This window comes from Melanostigma gelatinosum (assembly GCF_949748355.1).
Source record: "Melanostigma gelatinosum genome assembly, chromosome: 3".
In the NCBI taxonomy this organism is placed as follows: domain Eukaryota; kingdom Metazoa; phylum Chordata; class Actinopteri; order Perciformes; family Zoarcidae; genus Melanostigma; species Melanostigma gelatinosum.
This window is the reverse complement of record NC_136636.1, coordinates 19,753,373-19,771,078: the sequence shown is the minus strand read 5'-3', so window position 1 is coordinate 19,771,078 and position 17,706 is coordinate 19,753,373. Positions and strand designations below refer to the sequence as shown.

The following is a 17,706-nucleotide window of genomic DNA, read 5'->3' as shown; positions in this document are numbered from 1 at the left end:
TAGTGTATTAAAACCAAAGCAGAACTAAACAGAGACTCGACTTCACCTCTACCCAATTGTCTGGCTTTCCCGGCATTTGTGCTTTAGTTGTTGCCATCTATCAGCTTTGTCCTTGAAATTGGATGACATTTTGGGTGGATTTGGACTGAAAGCATGGGAGAGTGACTGGAAATTTAATAGAGGGGAAAACTCATTTGGAACTCCAAATGTCACGAGTGCCATGCTGCTTCTTTTAGTGCCATGACGGCAAACACTGATAATTTGGATTGATCAGCTAGTGTGCTGCTGTTTTCAGCTTCATATTTCCTCTCTTTGTGGCGATTTATCCCTCAGATGTCAGTTGATTTGGAGGAGTGCCAACCGTGAAGGTGAGGAGGACTTTAAGACTCGGCTTCACGATGGTGACAGGAGTATCAGCGTGGCTCCCTTTTGCCAGGGCAGCAGCCATTGGCTGGATGCCTGTTGCCAACTGCCCCATGCCTGTTGCACCAATGGCCAACAGTAAGAGACAGGACGAGCTGATAATCCTCAATGTCAGCGGCCATCGCTTTCAGACCTGGAGAACCACTCTGGACCGCTATCCTGACACCCTGCTGGGCAGCTCCGAAAAAGACTTCTTTTACAATGAGGAAATCAAGGAGTACTTCTTTGACCGGGACCCCGACGCCTTCAGAAGCATCCTCAACTTCTACCGGACGGGGAAGCTCCACTACCCCCGCCAACAGTGCATCACAGCCTACGACGAGGAGTTGATCTTTTTCGGCATCATCCCCGAGATCATCGGCGACTGCTGCTACGAAGAGTACAAGGACAGGAAGCGGGAGAATTTTGAGCGGCTTCAGGACGATCAGGAGGAGAACAAGGACATGAAGCTGCCCAACATGACCTGCAGGGAGACCATGTGGCGTGCCTTTGAGAACCCCCACACCTCCACCATGGCCCTGGTCTTCTACTATGTCACGGGTTTCTTCATCGCCATCTCGGTCCTCACTAATGTGGTGGAGACGGTGCCCTGCGGATCCACCGCCAACCAGAAAGACATGCCGTGTGGCGAACGCTACACAGTGGCGTTCTTCTGCATGGACACCGCCTGCGTCATGATCTTCACAGTGGAGTACCTGTTGCGCCTGTTCGCCGCACCCAGCCGCTACCGCTTCATGCGCTCGGTGATGAGCATCATCGACGTGGTGGCCATCTTGCCGTACTACATCGGCCTGGTGATGAGCAACAACGAGGACGTGAGCGGCGCCTTCGTGACGCTGCGCGTGTTTCGAGTGTTTCGCATCTTCAAGTTCTCCCGCCACTCGCAGGGCCTGCGGATCCTGGGTTATACGCTGAAGAGTTGCGCTTCGGAGCTGGGCTTCCTCCTCTTCTCGCTCACCATGGCCATCATCATCTTCGCCACCGTCATGTTCTACGCAGAGAAGGGCTCCAGCTCCAGCAAGTTCACCAGCATCCCGGCCTCCTTCTGGTACACTATAGTCACCATGACGACGCTGGGGTGAGTAATCGACGTGTGTACACACTCACAGAGGTAAATACACGTGTAAACACCGCGAGCGTCTTGTATCCCATTCTGCCGTGCTGTATTTGTATATGTGACAGAAGTAAAACAATGTTTTCGGATGCTAATAGATGCACTAGATGCATTTTTTTGTGGATTTTTACTTTGAAAATTGAATAATTTATGAAAACCAATTTGAATTTCAAATGAGCATTAAGCCAGACTGCCCCCATACTTCAGTACACTGCAGCGTATATTTGAGGCTGCCAGTGTGAGTAATGGTGGGAAGTGCGACATTTATCTGCCAGCACAATCACTCGTGGCGTTTTGTTTGCCTCGCCTACAGCTCGCCAAATTAGGAGACATACAATACAGCCGAGTGTGAAGAAGATGACCAGATACTACACATATTTGTGTGTGTGTGCACTAAGGACTCCATTGATGTAGAGCTATATTTAGTTTTTTTTCTTTTAATTTATGTTTTGCTTGAGAAATAATTTGTATCCCTTTCAATTTTAGCCTTTTGAGAAAATGATGCACATGTAGCCTGACCCAAGAGCATGGACTGAACCATTATGATTCAATAATATTGGTGTTGGAAACAATTATGATGGGCCAGCCTTTTTATAATCATCCAATAGACAAACAAATCTTGATCATGTTTCCACCTATGCACCCTTGTGATATTTAGATGATTCAGCTCTTCATTTGTATGAACAGTGGTTCAGTTTGGTAGTTTTACAGAGAACATATTAGCTGCTGTACTGCATTTCTGTTCTCATAATTGGGGCCACACCACCAGCACCGTATTTATGGCACAGGCGTTCAGTGTGAAAAAGCCTTGTGAGGAATTAAATGAACTGTATTATAAAGCCGGCTCTCTCTCTGCCGTGTGTGTGCCTGGAGGCGAGGTGTCTCATAAGATCTCCTCTGTCACCTGTATTATGATTCCCCTCTGCTCTTAATCTTTCACACAAGCTCGCTGAGGCTCGGTGCCATGAACGGCAGGGTGAATTTGAAAGTGTTCCCGAAGTTTTGGCTGAGTGAAGTATTATGAAGGCACAGTGGAAGAGTAGTTATGGTTTCCTAAAAAAATCAGTTTTTCTCTCCGGCACTCTTTTGTACAATAATGATGTGTGGAATTGCAAAACTGCCTTTTGGAATAAAACGGCATGATAAAAGAATAAAGTTGGTGGTTCCATTATATCAAGTGACTAACAGTAATTGTAATTGAATATTTTTGGACCAAAACTCAAAAGATATAAATAATTTCAGCGCTTTTTTCTCTTTATTTTCCAAGCTGCTCAGCAACGAAACACAAATAGACAGAAATTCGCTCCAAAACATCTGTATCTTTGGAAGATGCCCACTTGATTTGTCTCACTTACTTTACTCTGGTATTGTGCTCGGAAGGGCTCTGGACAGTAGGAGCAATTGTGGCATCTAATGTAAGTATTGTTTTTACGGTAAAAAAAAACAACCGTAAGAATCTCATGAAATCAAGCCCCATTTGTATTATATTTATGGTTGTTACCTTTTCTGCAAGAGCCATTCCTGTTCTGTATCTCTCTGTATTTCTTTTCACCATCAGTAATGAAGTAACAGGGACTGAACTCTGAAGGATTATAACTTTAGATGTGAACATATCCTTTTAATTATTAATCTATAAAGGATCTATATTGCCAGAAGAAAATGTGAAATAAAATGTAATTTAAGACACTTTTTTATTTAACCCACATCTCTCCAAAAGGGTCTGCTGACAGAGAGCTTTAAAACCTGCTCATATTGTCTCAAAAGCTCTGTTTTCTGCTGTGTCCATGACGGAGAGGGATCTGCTCAGACACTAAGAAACACTCGACTAGACTAGAACACTGTGTGGGCTGTCATGCTGCACCACGTTTGACCCACAACAAGATACCTAACGATGCGACCTTGTGGCTTTTTGTGGCTTTTTTTAAGTATGTTTAGGGTCCCTGTTGTGAGTGACATGTTTGGCTGGCACACCTGAAATGTTCTTTGCTCTTCTAAGGTGACCGTAAAGTAGTTATTTCAGTCATTTCTCCTTCTTGTTATGATCAGTGTGTCAAAGTGTCGTCTTGAAATGGAAACCAAAATAAATCGTGGATCTCCAGACCAGAATAGCTCTATTTGTCTCTCTGCAGCCTCGTGTTACCTGTTCTACAGTGTGTGTGTGTGTGTGTGTCGTAAGTGTTGTAAGAGGATCTTTTGTATCGCACATACAAAAGGATAGAAATGCCAAGGTGAAAGCATTATGTAAATTGTGAACCCTGAACAATTTGTTTGAGTGTGGAGCCATTATGTCCAACACACAATAGAGGCAGCAGCACTGAGAGTCCATCCACAGCTAGATCCTCATAGCTAACCAGGACAGTCATTTACAATCAGGAAAACTATTAACCCGATGCATGTCCAAGGCTCACACAATCAGAATATGAGTGTTCAAATTCACCATGTCCCCTCTATACAGCCACACGGGTCGATACCTTTTATTGGAAACGGTAAAGTGGGATTCATAGAAATGTGCTCACATTCGGTTTGAAAGAGGAGCGCACAGAAGGTCTGAACATACGGTTTTGTTGTTCTCTCAGATTTGGATTTTAGATATTTGATATGGTGCATAAATATGTGTAACAACGTGCCGATAAACAAGAGGAGAGTTCAGAATGATCGGGATTTTACACGCATGAAAAACCATCAGAGGTATTATGAATTGACACTTTCAAATAAAAGGGTATAATTGTTTTATGATGTGAGTCAGGGCTTTGTTTCCTGTGCTGACAACCTGACTATGACCTGCACAGAATCCAGCAGTGTGCAGCACTGTTACCTCCTTTGATCAAAACAACAGACATCGAATTGATATGTAAAAGAGAAAAAACAAACATGTACAGTACAGTCTTTGATATGTACCCACACAAACAAAACAAAAGCAAGCAGGTGAAAATGAAATGAATTGAAATATGGGTGCTTAGTACAGTATGCGCCCCCTCCTCTTCAATAGAACATCAGAGAGGCTTATCTGTACGTGATTACAACTGCAAGTTGAACAGCCAGCAGCTTCTCACGAGGCTCCGTTTTCCCTCCTGCCTGTCGCCCGTCGATCTGTTCACCTGCTGAAGAGACATATGCTCAGGTGACGAGGTCACCGATGAACCATCTGTCAGTGCGCTTAAGACGCTACATACATACAGTGCAGTCCATAAAACAATCCCACTGGTCATCCACAAATCATGTTTTCCGAAGAACAAAAAACCTGCACGCTTTCATCAGATGTGTTATTGGCGTACACAACATACTGGAATATGTTTTTTGGCTCACCACCATATTCCTTTGAATATTATTTTTCAGCAAATCCAAAGCATTTGACAACAAACACACATCTATGCATTTACTGTAGAACACTTTAGATTGCCTGTCCATCATCGTAACCCAAACCAAAGCTGATACATCACCAAATGTTACTTTAATCTTTGACGAACCACATTTAGTATGTTTAGTACACTTTTATAAAGTTGGGGCTTATGAGCAACAGATTTAAAAGGAATAGTCCAAATTGATGCAGCAAACACTGGATCCTACACTCTTCCCTTAATGCAATCTGAACAGGAATAATTATGGCAGCCATTAACACCACGTGCATATGTGCATGTTAGTATTGTTAGTACTGAAGATTTCCATTACAACAAGCCTCACTTTTGTTATACAGTCTGCATTCAGCTGGGTGAAACGCGTTGGCTTTTATTCCGAAGCAGTCACAGGAAATGCGATGTACTTGTCACCACGGCCGGTTATCAAAAAGGCATTTACAAAACCAGATGTTTGACTTTTTTGGCATTTGTTTTTTACGCTGGGTCAGGTTTAGATATGTAGCAGAGAGTAGCAGAACAAGAAGAAAACAGCCGCAGAGAGCTGTTGGATGAAGGGTTCCAGGCGACAGGCTGCACACCTCCAACTCCTCAACACGGTAGTTAGAAAACGCTGCCGCCAACGTGTAGTCGATAATGTGTGTCCAAACGTGGCCTCAGGCAGAAACACACACACGCATTCACAAACAAACAGACACATTAATAACTCTGGGTGAAAGGTTTATAGGCCTGAAAACATATATATTTTTCATGCTAGTAGGACATTAAAAATATAAACACACCTGAGAAGACATACTGCAACACTGTGAACATTTCTGCCAGCTGACAATCAAGCCTGTCAACATTTTGATCAGATGTATATATATATATATATATATATATATATATATATATATATATATATATATATATATATATATATATATATATACACACACAGTATGTCCCAAAGAGCACATACACACAATCATATGCTGATTCATTCACACACATACATAGTTATTGCCTTTGATCTTGTCTCTCCTTTTTTTCCTGCCTCTCTGCATCCCCTCCGCGTCTGCTTGAGCCCAGACAGCGCAGCAGTAATGGGCTTGAGCTGAGGGAGATGGGGGGGGGGGGGGGGCGGAAGGGACTGACTGGCTGTATAATCAGCCACTTTCACTGTCCAGGAACACGGGTGTTAAATCAACCTCAGGTGGCTGATAAAACAATCTGGATTGAATCTCAGCGAGGTGTGCTCCCTGCGGCGGCCTGCCGGTGCTCGGCGCTGTTTGGAGCCGGCCGGATACGCGGTCAATGGCGTCACCGGGACAGGATCTGAAAGATTGATGATGGAAGGGAAAAGCCCCCCCCCTCTCTTTCTTGCACTCCCTCTTTTACTCCCCTATTCCCCCATGAGTCTCCCAGAGGAACAGCTATCTTGAGAACAGGTATGTGTGTGAAAGGGAGTTATCTGTTTTAACTACAATCTGATACTCAATGCAGGCTCAATGGATGAGAGCTGGTTGTATTTTACCAGTATGACTGGTGCGCTGGAAGGTTGGCTGGCCTGCCTCCAGCTCTCCCAGCCTCTAGAAACATTAACCCAATAATAAGAGAAATATTAACGAGGTGTGCATTGAAATCTGACTCCGGTGTTATAATTAGAGTGACTCTCCCAGTTGTAGAGTCCTGGCCCTGGACGGAGGCTTGTTCTGTAGAAAGTGAGAGAAAATGTTGTTATGCATGTAGGTCATGTTCCCATCTCTGCCTTAATCAGTGGCTATATATAATCTGCTTCTTTCTTCAGAGAGACTTTTAGCTCGCCCCCCTCTGCGTTCTCTGCTTAACATCTCTATTGGTCTTCGCGGACTTGGCCTCGGGGCCAGAGGCAGGAATGAGGGAGGTCAGACGGGTTGTGCTTCTGGTTTACAAGAACTCTGTGCAGCAGGGCTGGTCGACACCAGGAGGAAGGAAGGGGCGATGTGAAGTGAGAAGGGCCGAACAAAACTTTCTTTCTTTCTTTTTGACACTTGCTTCAGGTCTGTTACAGTGTCCACGTTCATGAACTACAATGTCATACATCCGCATACTGTATGGTGTGCTGCAGCACATTTTTATCTCCGCAGTCGATTCATTTAGCGATGCATTTTTTCAGTGAATCCATTAAACTCAAAGTATACTTCCATGTCCGCGAAGCCACGAGGGTCTATAAGAAACTCTGTCATAAGACCCCCCTCTTATAAGGGGTCTTATACACTATACATTCGTATATAGTCACTCAGTATAAATGAGAAGACACCGTGCTAAGACAAACAGCAGCATCAACCATTTTAGCAGTGTGCCCAGTGACAATAGCTTTGTAATTAGGACTCCTGTCTATTTGAAGCAAAGCAGGAAGTAAAATGTTGTTGTTTTAGTAATTTATTGAGTTTTGGAAGGAAGGATATTGACCTGCTGATCGAGGTGTCAGCTCAAAAAAAAAAAAGACTTGCTCAACAGAACCTTGTCTGAGTCTGTTTTGTAGTAATCACCATCAAATCAATCTTCATGAATGTTCAACAAAATGTTTAAAAGCACTGAAAAATGCACGGAGCCGGAAGTGAATCCATCTTGTTTTATTCAAACAGTCCAAAACCAAAATGTATTCACTTTACACGAATACGAAACGGAAAGAAACACAACAAAAGTTTACATTTAACAAGCTGTGAATGTTTGGCATTTGGCTTTATTGATGAATCAATTATAAAACATTGTTGTGGTTTCATTTTCTGTCAGTTCACGAACCATTTCAGTGTGTATCCACGTAGACACAGTGGACACATTTCCACACAGACTTTATTTCATGTGGCATATTAGGGATGGGCATTTCCACAATCAGTGGGAACTATTCAATCGTCAGTCAAAGAATCCTTATAGTGCATCAACATTGCTGCTGTTAAGTTTAAACTTTTAGAAACTGGCATCTTTCAACAACTGATAAGCCGAGTTCTGTGTCTTGACGTCTGTGTTCCTCGTTAGTGTTTTCATGAATAAGGTTAATTGTCTAACTTGACCATTGATCTCCTTGGTGAAACAACAAAAAGAAAGTATTTGGCAGTGAGTTTGGAGACAACAAAGGCAGCAATAGTCTCAGGCCTCTGGTTCTGATGAAAGGTATTCTTAACTCCAGTCTTAGCTCAGCACGCGGCTCTGCATAAAGGCATTAATTAACACTGGGTTGAACAAAGCATCTCTTCTTAATCTCTTGTAGTTAATCAAATGTCTGCTTGAGTATTTTACTTTTAAGCGTACATGTAATATCTAAAGTATCCTTTGCCTTTTTTTGATTCAAATATGGTATCTCATAGTGTGAGAAAAAAATTGGAGTTGGTGTGTGTTTTCTTTTAGATTTGCTTGATATGCAAATTGTTTTCTATTTTCCTTGTAATTGTGTGCTGGATTGATTGTGTTTACAGTTAACAATGGATAATTGGTAACAGAAGTGAGGCGTTTTGGCCTATTAATTCTGGAATGGCATCCATTGTTTTGTTAATAATTCAGGATCTTTGCGGCACGCTGAAACAGAACTGGGATGTCGAGCTGCATCGTTTGTGAGTGGGAATGTTCTTTCACACACATTTCACAAATCATCAGAGGTTGCATATTGTAGTGTTTTTTTATGGCAGCCTGATTTCAGATGTAATTTATGAGCTATTTTGCTGCCTTGCTGAACCCCTGGGGTCAAAACAAGTGCAGCTTGTAGGAAATTACAAATATTCCTGCCTTTATCTGGCCACTTTGCTCCTAGAGCCAATTTCCCAACACAAGGCTCTTTAATAGAAACCTTTCTAATGATAGCTGTGGAATTTAATTTAGCGCCAACACAGGTTCATTTAACACCTAAACTCATTTAAAAAGAATTAAACGTGCACAAGATCTCTCTCTCTCTCTCTCTCTCTCTCTCTCTCTCTCTCTCTCTCTCTCTCTCTCTCTCTGTTATCTTCTTTTTATCACGATAAAGCGAGTCCAATCCCATAACATTTTATGGAGCCTTTTCTACACAGTTCAGATATAGACATATAATCATGCTTTGAGGCACCCTTATCCTCCGTCAGAACTGCATGTTGGATGGTGAAATAGCTTTTGAAACATCTTTCCAACGATTAGGGTCTCCGTGTCCGACATTTTCTGTAACTTTCCAAAGTTGGCAATCTGACGTTCACACCCGTGTGAAGCTGTGCGGAGGTGAGAAAGGTGCAAGGGTTTTACCGCCCCTCTCAAGCTCTCTTTCTTATTTTTTTCGATCACTTTTCATCGGCATAACCGAGTACAAATCTACGATTCTTCCTGGAGACACTGTCTGAAAATGTGTGCCGTAATCCGCTTCTTCAAAAAAAGAATGCGTCTCTGTCCAGATCAGGTATGAACCTTTGCCTTCTGATGTGGTTGACTACCCTTCATATGAAGCATTGTCCTGTGTCCTAAGCTGTAAACACCAATTTGACATCCTCATGAAGTTGTTATGGTTTGCCAATTGCCTATTTACATATCCAGCAGACATGAAGCAACATTAGTATTCATCTTGAGTTGTGATCTAGCCACCTGATGAATGCAAGTCCAATGTTCACTCTCCTTTTTGCTCTGTTTTGGTCTCCACCAACTCATGAGCGAAACATCTGGCTCTGTAGCGGCTAAATGCTTCACTTTGTTCACAAGCTAGTCGCTAACTTTATTTGTGGGATGTTTGGTGCTTGGCCGGTTACATGCACTGGATGTATCAGAGTTCTTTAGCTGAATACAGCTGCCTGCTGTGGCTGGACACGATGCTGACGAACGGTAAGACTGAACCAAAACAGTGACGTTGTGGGCCGTAACACCAAAACAATAAGCTGAAGACGCCAATTTTCCTTGAACTGAAGAAGCTGTAGACTTGTGACACCTTAAACATAACACATAGTCATATAATCTGTTTTACTTATGAAGATATATATTGGTGCAGGTTTGAATTTACTGTGCTATTTATAGAAATTAATGATTAAATTGCAACTTAACTTGTACACTAACTGATTTCCCAGAGGGTCTTCTCTGAAGGTTTTTCCTCGCCCTCTGAAACGGTTGATGTATCTATCACACCAACAGTTTTTTAATTCATTTAGTGGATTCTTTCATGTTCACATGCATCTGAAAACAAGCAATGCCGGCATCACTAAACAAACCATCCATCTTCAGAGCGATCCAACTCTTGTTTTCTGCTGTCACGGGACTCCAATTTTTTCTCTCTTTCATCTCGTTATCTCTTTCTAGCTCTAATTGGTTCGGCCTTTCCTTTTGCCAGCAAGGTATAACCATTGTTTTTCACTTGAGATAACAAAACTCTGAACACACTGCAGACTATACACCAGCAGCTTTATGTGCAAGTGTTCGCATCGTCTGAATCGTAAACATGGCTGCCTTCAGACGTGTTCTTTGTTTTATTTTTTTGAAAAGCTTGTGATAAACCTGTTCGAGTATCATTTCTCTCTCAGCCTAACAAATCACTTGGTGGTCCTTTTCTAATTGTGGTTCTGTCATATAAACAAAACAAATGAATGCTCTCAGCCTCTACATTGTTTTGCAACTGGGTTGGATTTTGCTTCATGTCATTTTACTTGCAGAAGTCCTTCTGCTGTAATCAAGAGCTGTTATGCCTTTGATCTTTCTTCCTGCTTTCTACATCAGACACAGAGATGGAGCTTCTGGTTTGAAGAAACAACAGGAAATTGTATTTTAAGGAACCGCAAATTTACACATTTAGCACTTTTTAAACATGCTATTTTTGAAGTGGTCTTCTTTAGTAACAACGTAAAAGCTGTTGGGTTGCATGCTTAACAGATATCGGAAGTTGTCCGTACAATGTACTTTTTTTCCTGGGCCTCATGTGTTTGATGTCACACCCTTAGCGAGTGTAGAGTAGCAGCCTGTTAGCAGCGTGGCCTTGGAGCCGAGGCACAGATGAGTGTGCGTGGGTGCGTTTGCGTGATTGATTGGGGAACGCTAAGTTCGACAACTTTGGAGAAGTGAAGGGAAATGACGTGGAATGTAAGTTAAGGGAAAGTCAAGAAGTACATAAGCATAGAAGAACATGATATGCAACATCAACATATCTTACAAATGTGATAGTGGGATGAAATGGGAGGAGATAGAGGAGAACGAAGAAAGACTTTTCACCTTCCTTGTAGGAGGAAGGTGAAAAGGAAGAGAGTGAACGTCAAATCAAAAAGAAAAGGAAGGAAGCCAGCGAGGAGGACAGAAGACGTGCTGTTATCTAATACAGTTTCCGACATGTTATCTCAAGATGTTTGTATTGGGGCACAAAGGAGAACCTTGAATGACACGGCATGCTCTGTACCCCGAATGAGTGGGTTATTTTTAGATACTTGGCCCTTATCTTGCTACACAGCTGGCAAGGGTTTAGCTCACAGAAAAGGTAAAGAAAATGTACTAATAACCTTCAGTGTGATGTGAAGGAGGATGCAGACGAGGAGTGGAACTCAAAGTTAAATTGACCATATCGTGAACATAAAATAAAGTGCATAAAACAGTGAGAGCAACAAAGAAACTTTTGATTATTCTGTTTTGTCGAAACAAATTCCAAACTGATTTTGAAAAATACATGTAAGTGTATGTTTCTCTGCCGGTGTGTGTGTGAGTGTGTCCATCTAGCCTGAGGGGCGCATATGCCAACCTGACATTATAAATAATACCAGCATGTTTATGTTTTCCATTACAGTCTCAAATGCAGCTCCAGGACATAGTCTGGTACCTTCCTTTTCACCTCGACCTTTAAATGTCACTTTATATGCAGCCAGAGTTCCTCAGATGTTAAAAAGAATGTAAAGTGCCGGTTTTTCTTACATTTATTTGAATCAAGCACTCCCTCCAATAGCACAACTGAAAGTGCTGATGTGGCTATGTTTCGTTCAAACATTCATGAAGCAAGAGATGAGATACATTAGCCAGAATGAGTTTTCTGATTGGACGGCAAAAGCTATCAACATTCGTGAGTTTGCTATAATGAAGGCACGCATTGCGTTCATATATTGCATATTTACATTGTGTCGTCGTCAGGGAATGACTTACAACACAAAGGCGACTGTGATTGTTTGACTGACCTGAACGGCTGTTTGTAGCGATAATAGTGGTTATTGCTGTTAATTCTGCATTAGACTGGCATCATAAAACACAACAATGTTCTGATGTTATCATGTCCATAATTAGACCCTAATTAGACGCTGTGAACCAAAGACAATTGTAGCATAAAAAACAACTTTCTCAATGTTGTTGGAGTTATGACCGTTCAAAACTTTTTAAACTGTAGAAGAATTGGACCGCTGTTTTGAAGCCTTGAGTACGGGGATTTGGCCGTCGCAATTTTGGCTTTTTGCAACCAGTGAATGGAAGTTCCCATATTTGGACTCCTGAGGAGTGACGTAGAGACGCCGCCTCTACCAGTCAATCATAGTAAGCCCGCCCTAAAGCATGTTCCACTCTATGGTTTATTTGATTCTAAAAGGGACCATAATATACGACATGAACATCATGCTGTATTGAAGACATGAGACGAGCGATTGAGACCATCAACTCATGTTTACCATGTTTACTGAGGTAGTAAATAAAGTGAGAAGTAGGGTCATTTAATCATTGACTTCCATTCAATCGGAATTATTGTTTGCAACCAGACGAGTTGGCCCCTGCTGGCCACGAGAGAGAATGCAAGTTTTAAGACACTTCTGCATTGGCTTCACTTGTGAGTACCGGAGGTTGCCGCCTGACGTGAAGCAGTGCAATAAATCCCTACTCTGCAACAGTTTAGAGTCAGTCTAGCAATTGTCTAAAATTTCAACAACAGGATATCACAATGAATCACTTGCGTGTTTTCATGCTAAATGTTTCTGCTTGTTGTTGATCATATGTGTGCAACATGTTTGGGTGTAGTCCCTGAGATGCTCGGTACCTGCCCAGTAACGGCTACCTCAAATCAAGATTTCTATAGATACAGTAAATGATGGAGCGAAAATAAGTATTTTTGTTATGCAGAAAAAGAACATCTCTCGCCCAGTAAAACCAAGATACCACTGCAGCTAACAGAAAAAAAGCATTAATGGGCAAACTCTTTCATGAATCTGACAATAAATCTGATAGTAAATATAACAACTTGCATTGTTTATACGTGCACTTTTATAAGCGGAACTGTCTCAGGCGTTGCGCTGATTTGTAACAATTAATGTCTTAAACAAGGTTTCGCACTCACCAGCTGCCCTCATTCACAGTTGCCATGAAGCTGTGTAAGATGACTGTCCGACTGACTGACCTGAATTTGAGTTTGATGCCTCCAGCTGTGCTGTGTTGAAGAAAAAAAGAAAGAAGAAAAATAGCAACCTTCTCTGAGCCAAATTGGAGAGAACAATGACGCCGCTTTTTCAACATTCACTTTCAATTTAATTTAATTTGTATAGGTCAATATCACAAATAACAATTTTGTGTCAGAGGGCTTTAGGTGTACAACATACAACATCCTCTGTCCTTGAACAACACAAGGGAAAAGGTACTGAAGAATGAAGCAGATGTGTGTCTTGTGCTGCTGCTGAACCCGATGATTCCAGAAACACATGGTTACCCTGAAAGCAATATTTGAATGAATTGAATTACAGCTTGTTTGATAAAATCCAAAGCTATTGTTTGAGTGGTGTTCGTGCAGGAATAAGTCGTGCAGTGTTCTTTGTGTGGTTCAGCTGAGGATTTGGTTGAGGCTGTGTACTAATGTATGAGCAGTAATGTAACTGAACTGTCAGGATCACTATCTTCCGACAATTATTTTTCATTTTGGTTTTTAAGACTATTACAAGTCACACTATTGCTGGTAACTGATCACTACAACCAAACTAATTTCATTATTTCAATAAAAAGCCCTACAAGGTTACAAAACACTAAATGATGTTCTTAAATGTAACACTTTAAAAAGGAAACGTATCACTTCTAAAGCCGGTTTGCCTGTTCCCATTATTTCCTTCTTCCAAAACAGGGATGAAGAACAAATGAGCAAATGCCAGGAGCTGTATTTTCATTAAAACAAAATCATGACTGGTGTGTTAACTGCATGCCAAATTAATCATAGCAAACAAGGCCAAATTGATTTAAAGTTACCACGTGACCGGTTGCTGACAAGCAATGTAGCATTTAAAAGGATTTTGTTTCACACGGAGTCTGGCGCAGTGCTCACTCCAAATAAAACGCAGCGGTGCTACATTACATGTCTTCCAGCAAACTTAACAACGAAAAATGAAGGCACAACAGCATCACCAATCTCTTTTAACTGAATATTATGTGGTCTAGCTCAGCTAAAAACACAAAAACACTGAATCCGTCATGCCTGTCGTTCACAACCGAGCCTGTTTGTAACCGGTACCGACAATGTTATCTTCACTTCACCGGTCTCTCCTCTACTCCGACTGTCGAGAGCCTAAACGGTAGCAATGTCTTTGGCTGTCAAATATTAATCCTCACTATCATGAAACTGATTCAATGCGCACCGTAGCACGATACTACCCATCTCAGTGTAAAAGCTCGTGGAGACATTTTAATTTGTTTATTCCCATGTAGCCTTCAACTGTATAAAAAGAGTGTGTGATTCTTAAAAAATGTTGATTCATGTTTGAATGATTTTTTGCCGTGCCAACACTTTTATTCATATATTTTCCGGCACCATTGGTGACTCATTTGCATTTTCTTCAAATTATTCAATTTCTTCAATTTAATGAAAACTGCACTGAATGTTCTTACAGCGCGAAACAACTTGGTGAAAAGTGTAAATCGGTCTGCTCCCTTTAAAAAAATAAATAAATAACTTTATTTCGGCTGAGGTGCCATATTATTGTTGAGCCCTAATCAGATGCACCATAATATGAATGAAAAAGAAAAAAAACCTTTAAAACCCAGAAACCTTAAGATTGGTGTGGCTCTATAGTTTTATAAACATGTTTATTTTGTGTCTCTATTTCTAAAGCAGGGTGCTGTGTGATTACAATTCACTTCTGCAGTGTAGACATTAATGTCTGAAGGCATAGTGTCAGTCAAGCAGTCCATGATTATATGGGTGTGGGCTGCCGCCATTCACTGACAAAGTTCTGCTGACAGTGTTGCCAAGTATTTCCGTGCACCGCCTCGAAAACAAACATTAAAAAGACAGATAAACCTCTAGAATTTCACTGATTGCCATTCAAACAGACCCTGAATAGCTCCACACAGAATCGTTATCCTCCATCAAACGGGCCTGCAGCCTCTTTCTCGGCCACATCAACAAGACACATTTGAAGTAAATCAACAGCTCTGGATGCCAATTATGTTAAAATCTCTGAGCTATGTTGACCTCTCTGTGTATTCGGAGATAAAGAAGCTTCACTCATGCTTGTTATCGTCACGCCAGCACGGTTACTTTCTTGTTGCTTTTGTGTTTTGAGTTCAGGTGCTGTAGAAGCCAGCCGTTGTTGCTGTGAGAGACACTGTTTAGCCACTAAAATACCGAAAGTTTGTATTCCTTTTTCCATTTTGTTCACCATAAAGATGTAGACTTACAGAGGATAAATATGTGCCAAATTAAATTGATACAAAACTGTAATAATTGTAACCATGTGACTCCTTTGTATGCAGTCAGCTGGAAAACATGTAATCATGTGGGTAAGGGTTAATATTTGGTGCGTAGTTTAAAATTAGATTTATAAGGTTTTATTTCTCAGGTCAGGAGTTATTTGCTACAATGTATTCTATATACAGCTGAAAACCTTCAAAGATTTGACACATTTCCCTCAATTTTCCAAATATCCTTTTAAAAACGACACATTATACTTTCTTTTAGTTTTTTACATTATTGTTTAAGTAATGTTCCGTCAGTGTTGCTGCACCCTTAAAATAATAGGAAGTTGAAATGTTGAGAAGCTGCTATTTCCACAGGTTTTTACTATTACACACAAGGAATTCAATCTTGCAGTGTTTTAACACCTGTACTCCCTGACGTTCAACATCTGGAAGTCATTTTTTTGGATTCTTGTGTAAATCGCTCATGTCCAATGATTTTTGCCATGTTCTTTATGGATTTATGCTGCTGTTGATGGCTGTATTTCCAAAATATATTTTCATTACAGCCCGGTCAAAAGAACAGAACGAGTAATCACGGCTGCTGTTGGGAGAGTTATGGATGAAAACCCTTCTCACAGCCAATCAATACAACTGGTGACCACATCTTTTTATTGGCACATCCATGTCATTATGTCGGAACTCAGAGGCGATGTTCATTGCATTTTTTAATCACCCTCTTCATATACTGAATGAATGTCGATTGCACAGTGACATTATATCCAGACGTACCGTATTTAGGCTTAGGTGCCATATTGTTGTTGAGCCCTAATCAGATGCACCATAATGTGAATGAACATTTCTATTGAAATTAATGTATTCATCGGTATTTGATTCCTTTGTGTTTCAATTTCTTCACAGATAACAACGTTTGGACTGTCATGCCTTTTAGTTGCTAGTTGTAAATGTGTTGCCCCATCCTAAACCTTCCCTCTTATGCGGCAGCATGCTGTTGTCTGATTTACTCTATAAAGAAATATAAAGATGAGTTTGAAGCAGTTTGAGCTGACTTTTTGTGATCTTTTTGATCACCATCCTCTCCAGCAGGCAAGCACAGACTCACAGAAGGTTTCTTCGGGTCAGGTTATAAAGGCGTGCGGGTTGAGGGGTTTCCAAAGCTATGTTCGACAAGCACTTCTCAAGAACCACTTTAGAGCAGTCCACACTCTCATGGTACATGGTATGCATAATTGTAGGTGTCTTGTACCTCTACCTTTACAGTCTCTTTTGTCAGTTAGATAATGACTTGAACTTGTTGTCCCTTGTGATGTCGAGAGATATTAGAACAAAATGAATAGCGCTTCAGGAGGGGATGGATAGCGGTGTCCACACTGCTGGAATTCCTCTGATGACCAAACTTTTGACAAGTATTGAATGGCATCAATTGAATTCTGCCTGGTGACTTTATTAAGTCTGTTTCGATAGTTGAAGTGTCAAGCCGAAAGGCTGAAACGACTGTCGCTAGAAGGATATTGAATCTCCACAGGCAGTCAGCGTTTGCCCCAGCATGGACCTCAGATGAAATCCGATTGCATGGTTTTATGCTTTACTGTGAGACACCGTCACTACTCGTTTGCTGAATTCCCACACTGGGCACACCACACTGTTCCATGAGAGCTGTTCACATCCACCTTCTCACGCGTGTTAGCTTTTCTGCTGTCTGTTCTGTTGACGTATAACAACATAGCAAAGATTTGTTTTACCCCACCAATACTCAGCCCTGCAAATTGTATTCAAGTTGCCTATCAAAGAAACATGTTTGTGTCTGTATCAATTGGAGAGAATTGCAAAATAAGACAATCCACAGACATTTCGACAAGCCTTTCAAAGCCATTAAAATATAATTGTGCGGTCGACAGGAGATAATGACAACCCAACTGGAGGAGTAAATTGACCAAGTGAAGTGCATATCCAGTTTGAATTTAAAAGAGCTCCCTGCATTTCTGAGCTGTCCATAATAAATAGCAGCTTGGGCCGGCAGATTGGTTCTCCTGTGAGCAACAGAATAATCATGTGCCATGACAGTCCAGTGCGTCAATTCAAATATTATACTGTATGCCAACAATAAAATACAACAGGTTTTCACACATCACGTGACACTGATGGACTCCTGTTTGGCTGCAGAGAGCTCGATTGTGATGGACATGTAACACAATGTCAGAAACGTTGCATGATCAATTATTACAC

At 41.3% G+C, this 17,706-nt stretch overlaps 1 protein-coding gene across 1 annotated transcript in view; it reads left to right on the top strand.

Annotated features, from left to right (window-relative positions):
- Positions 1 to 398: 398 nt before the first annotated feature.
- The window catches only part of LOC306797768 (A-type voltage-gated potassium channel KCND3-like), a gene marked incomplete at both ends in the record, with an annotated part of 73,011 nt that continues 55,703 nt past the window's right edge, over positions 399 to 17,706 (top strand). The window contains one exon of the mRNA XM_079297183.1: positions 399 to 1,501. Within this exon, the coding sequence (XP_079153309.1) occupies positions 399 to 1,501 (1,103 nt within the window). The remainder of the gene's footprint in view (positions 1,502 to 17,706) is intronic.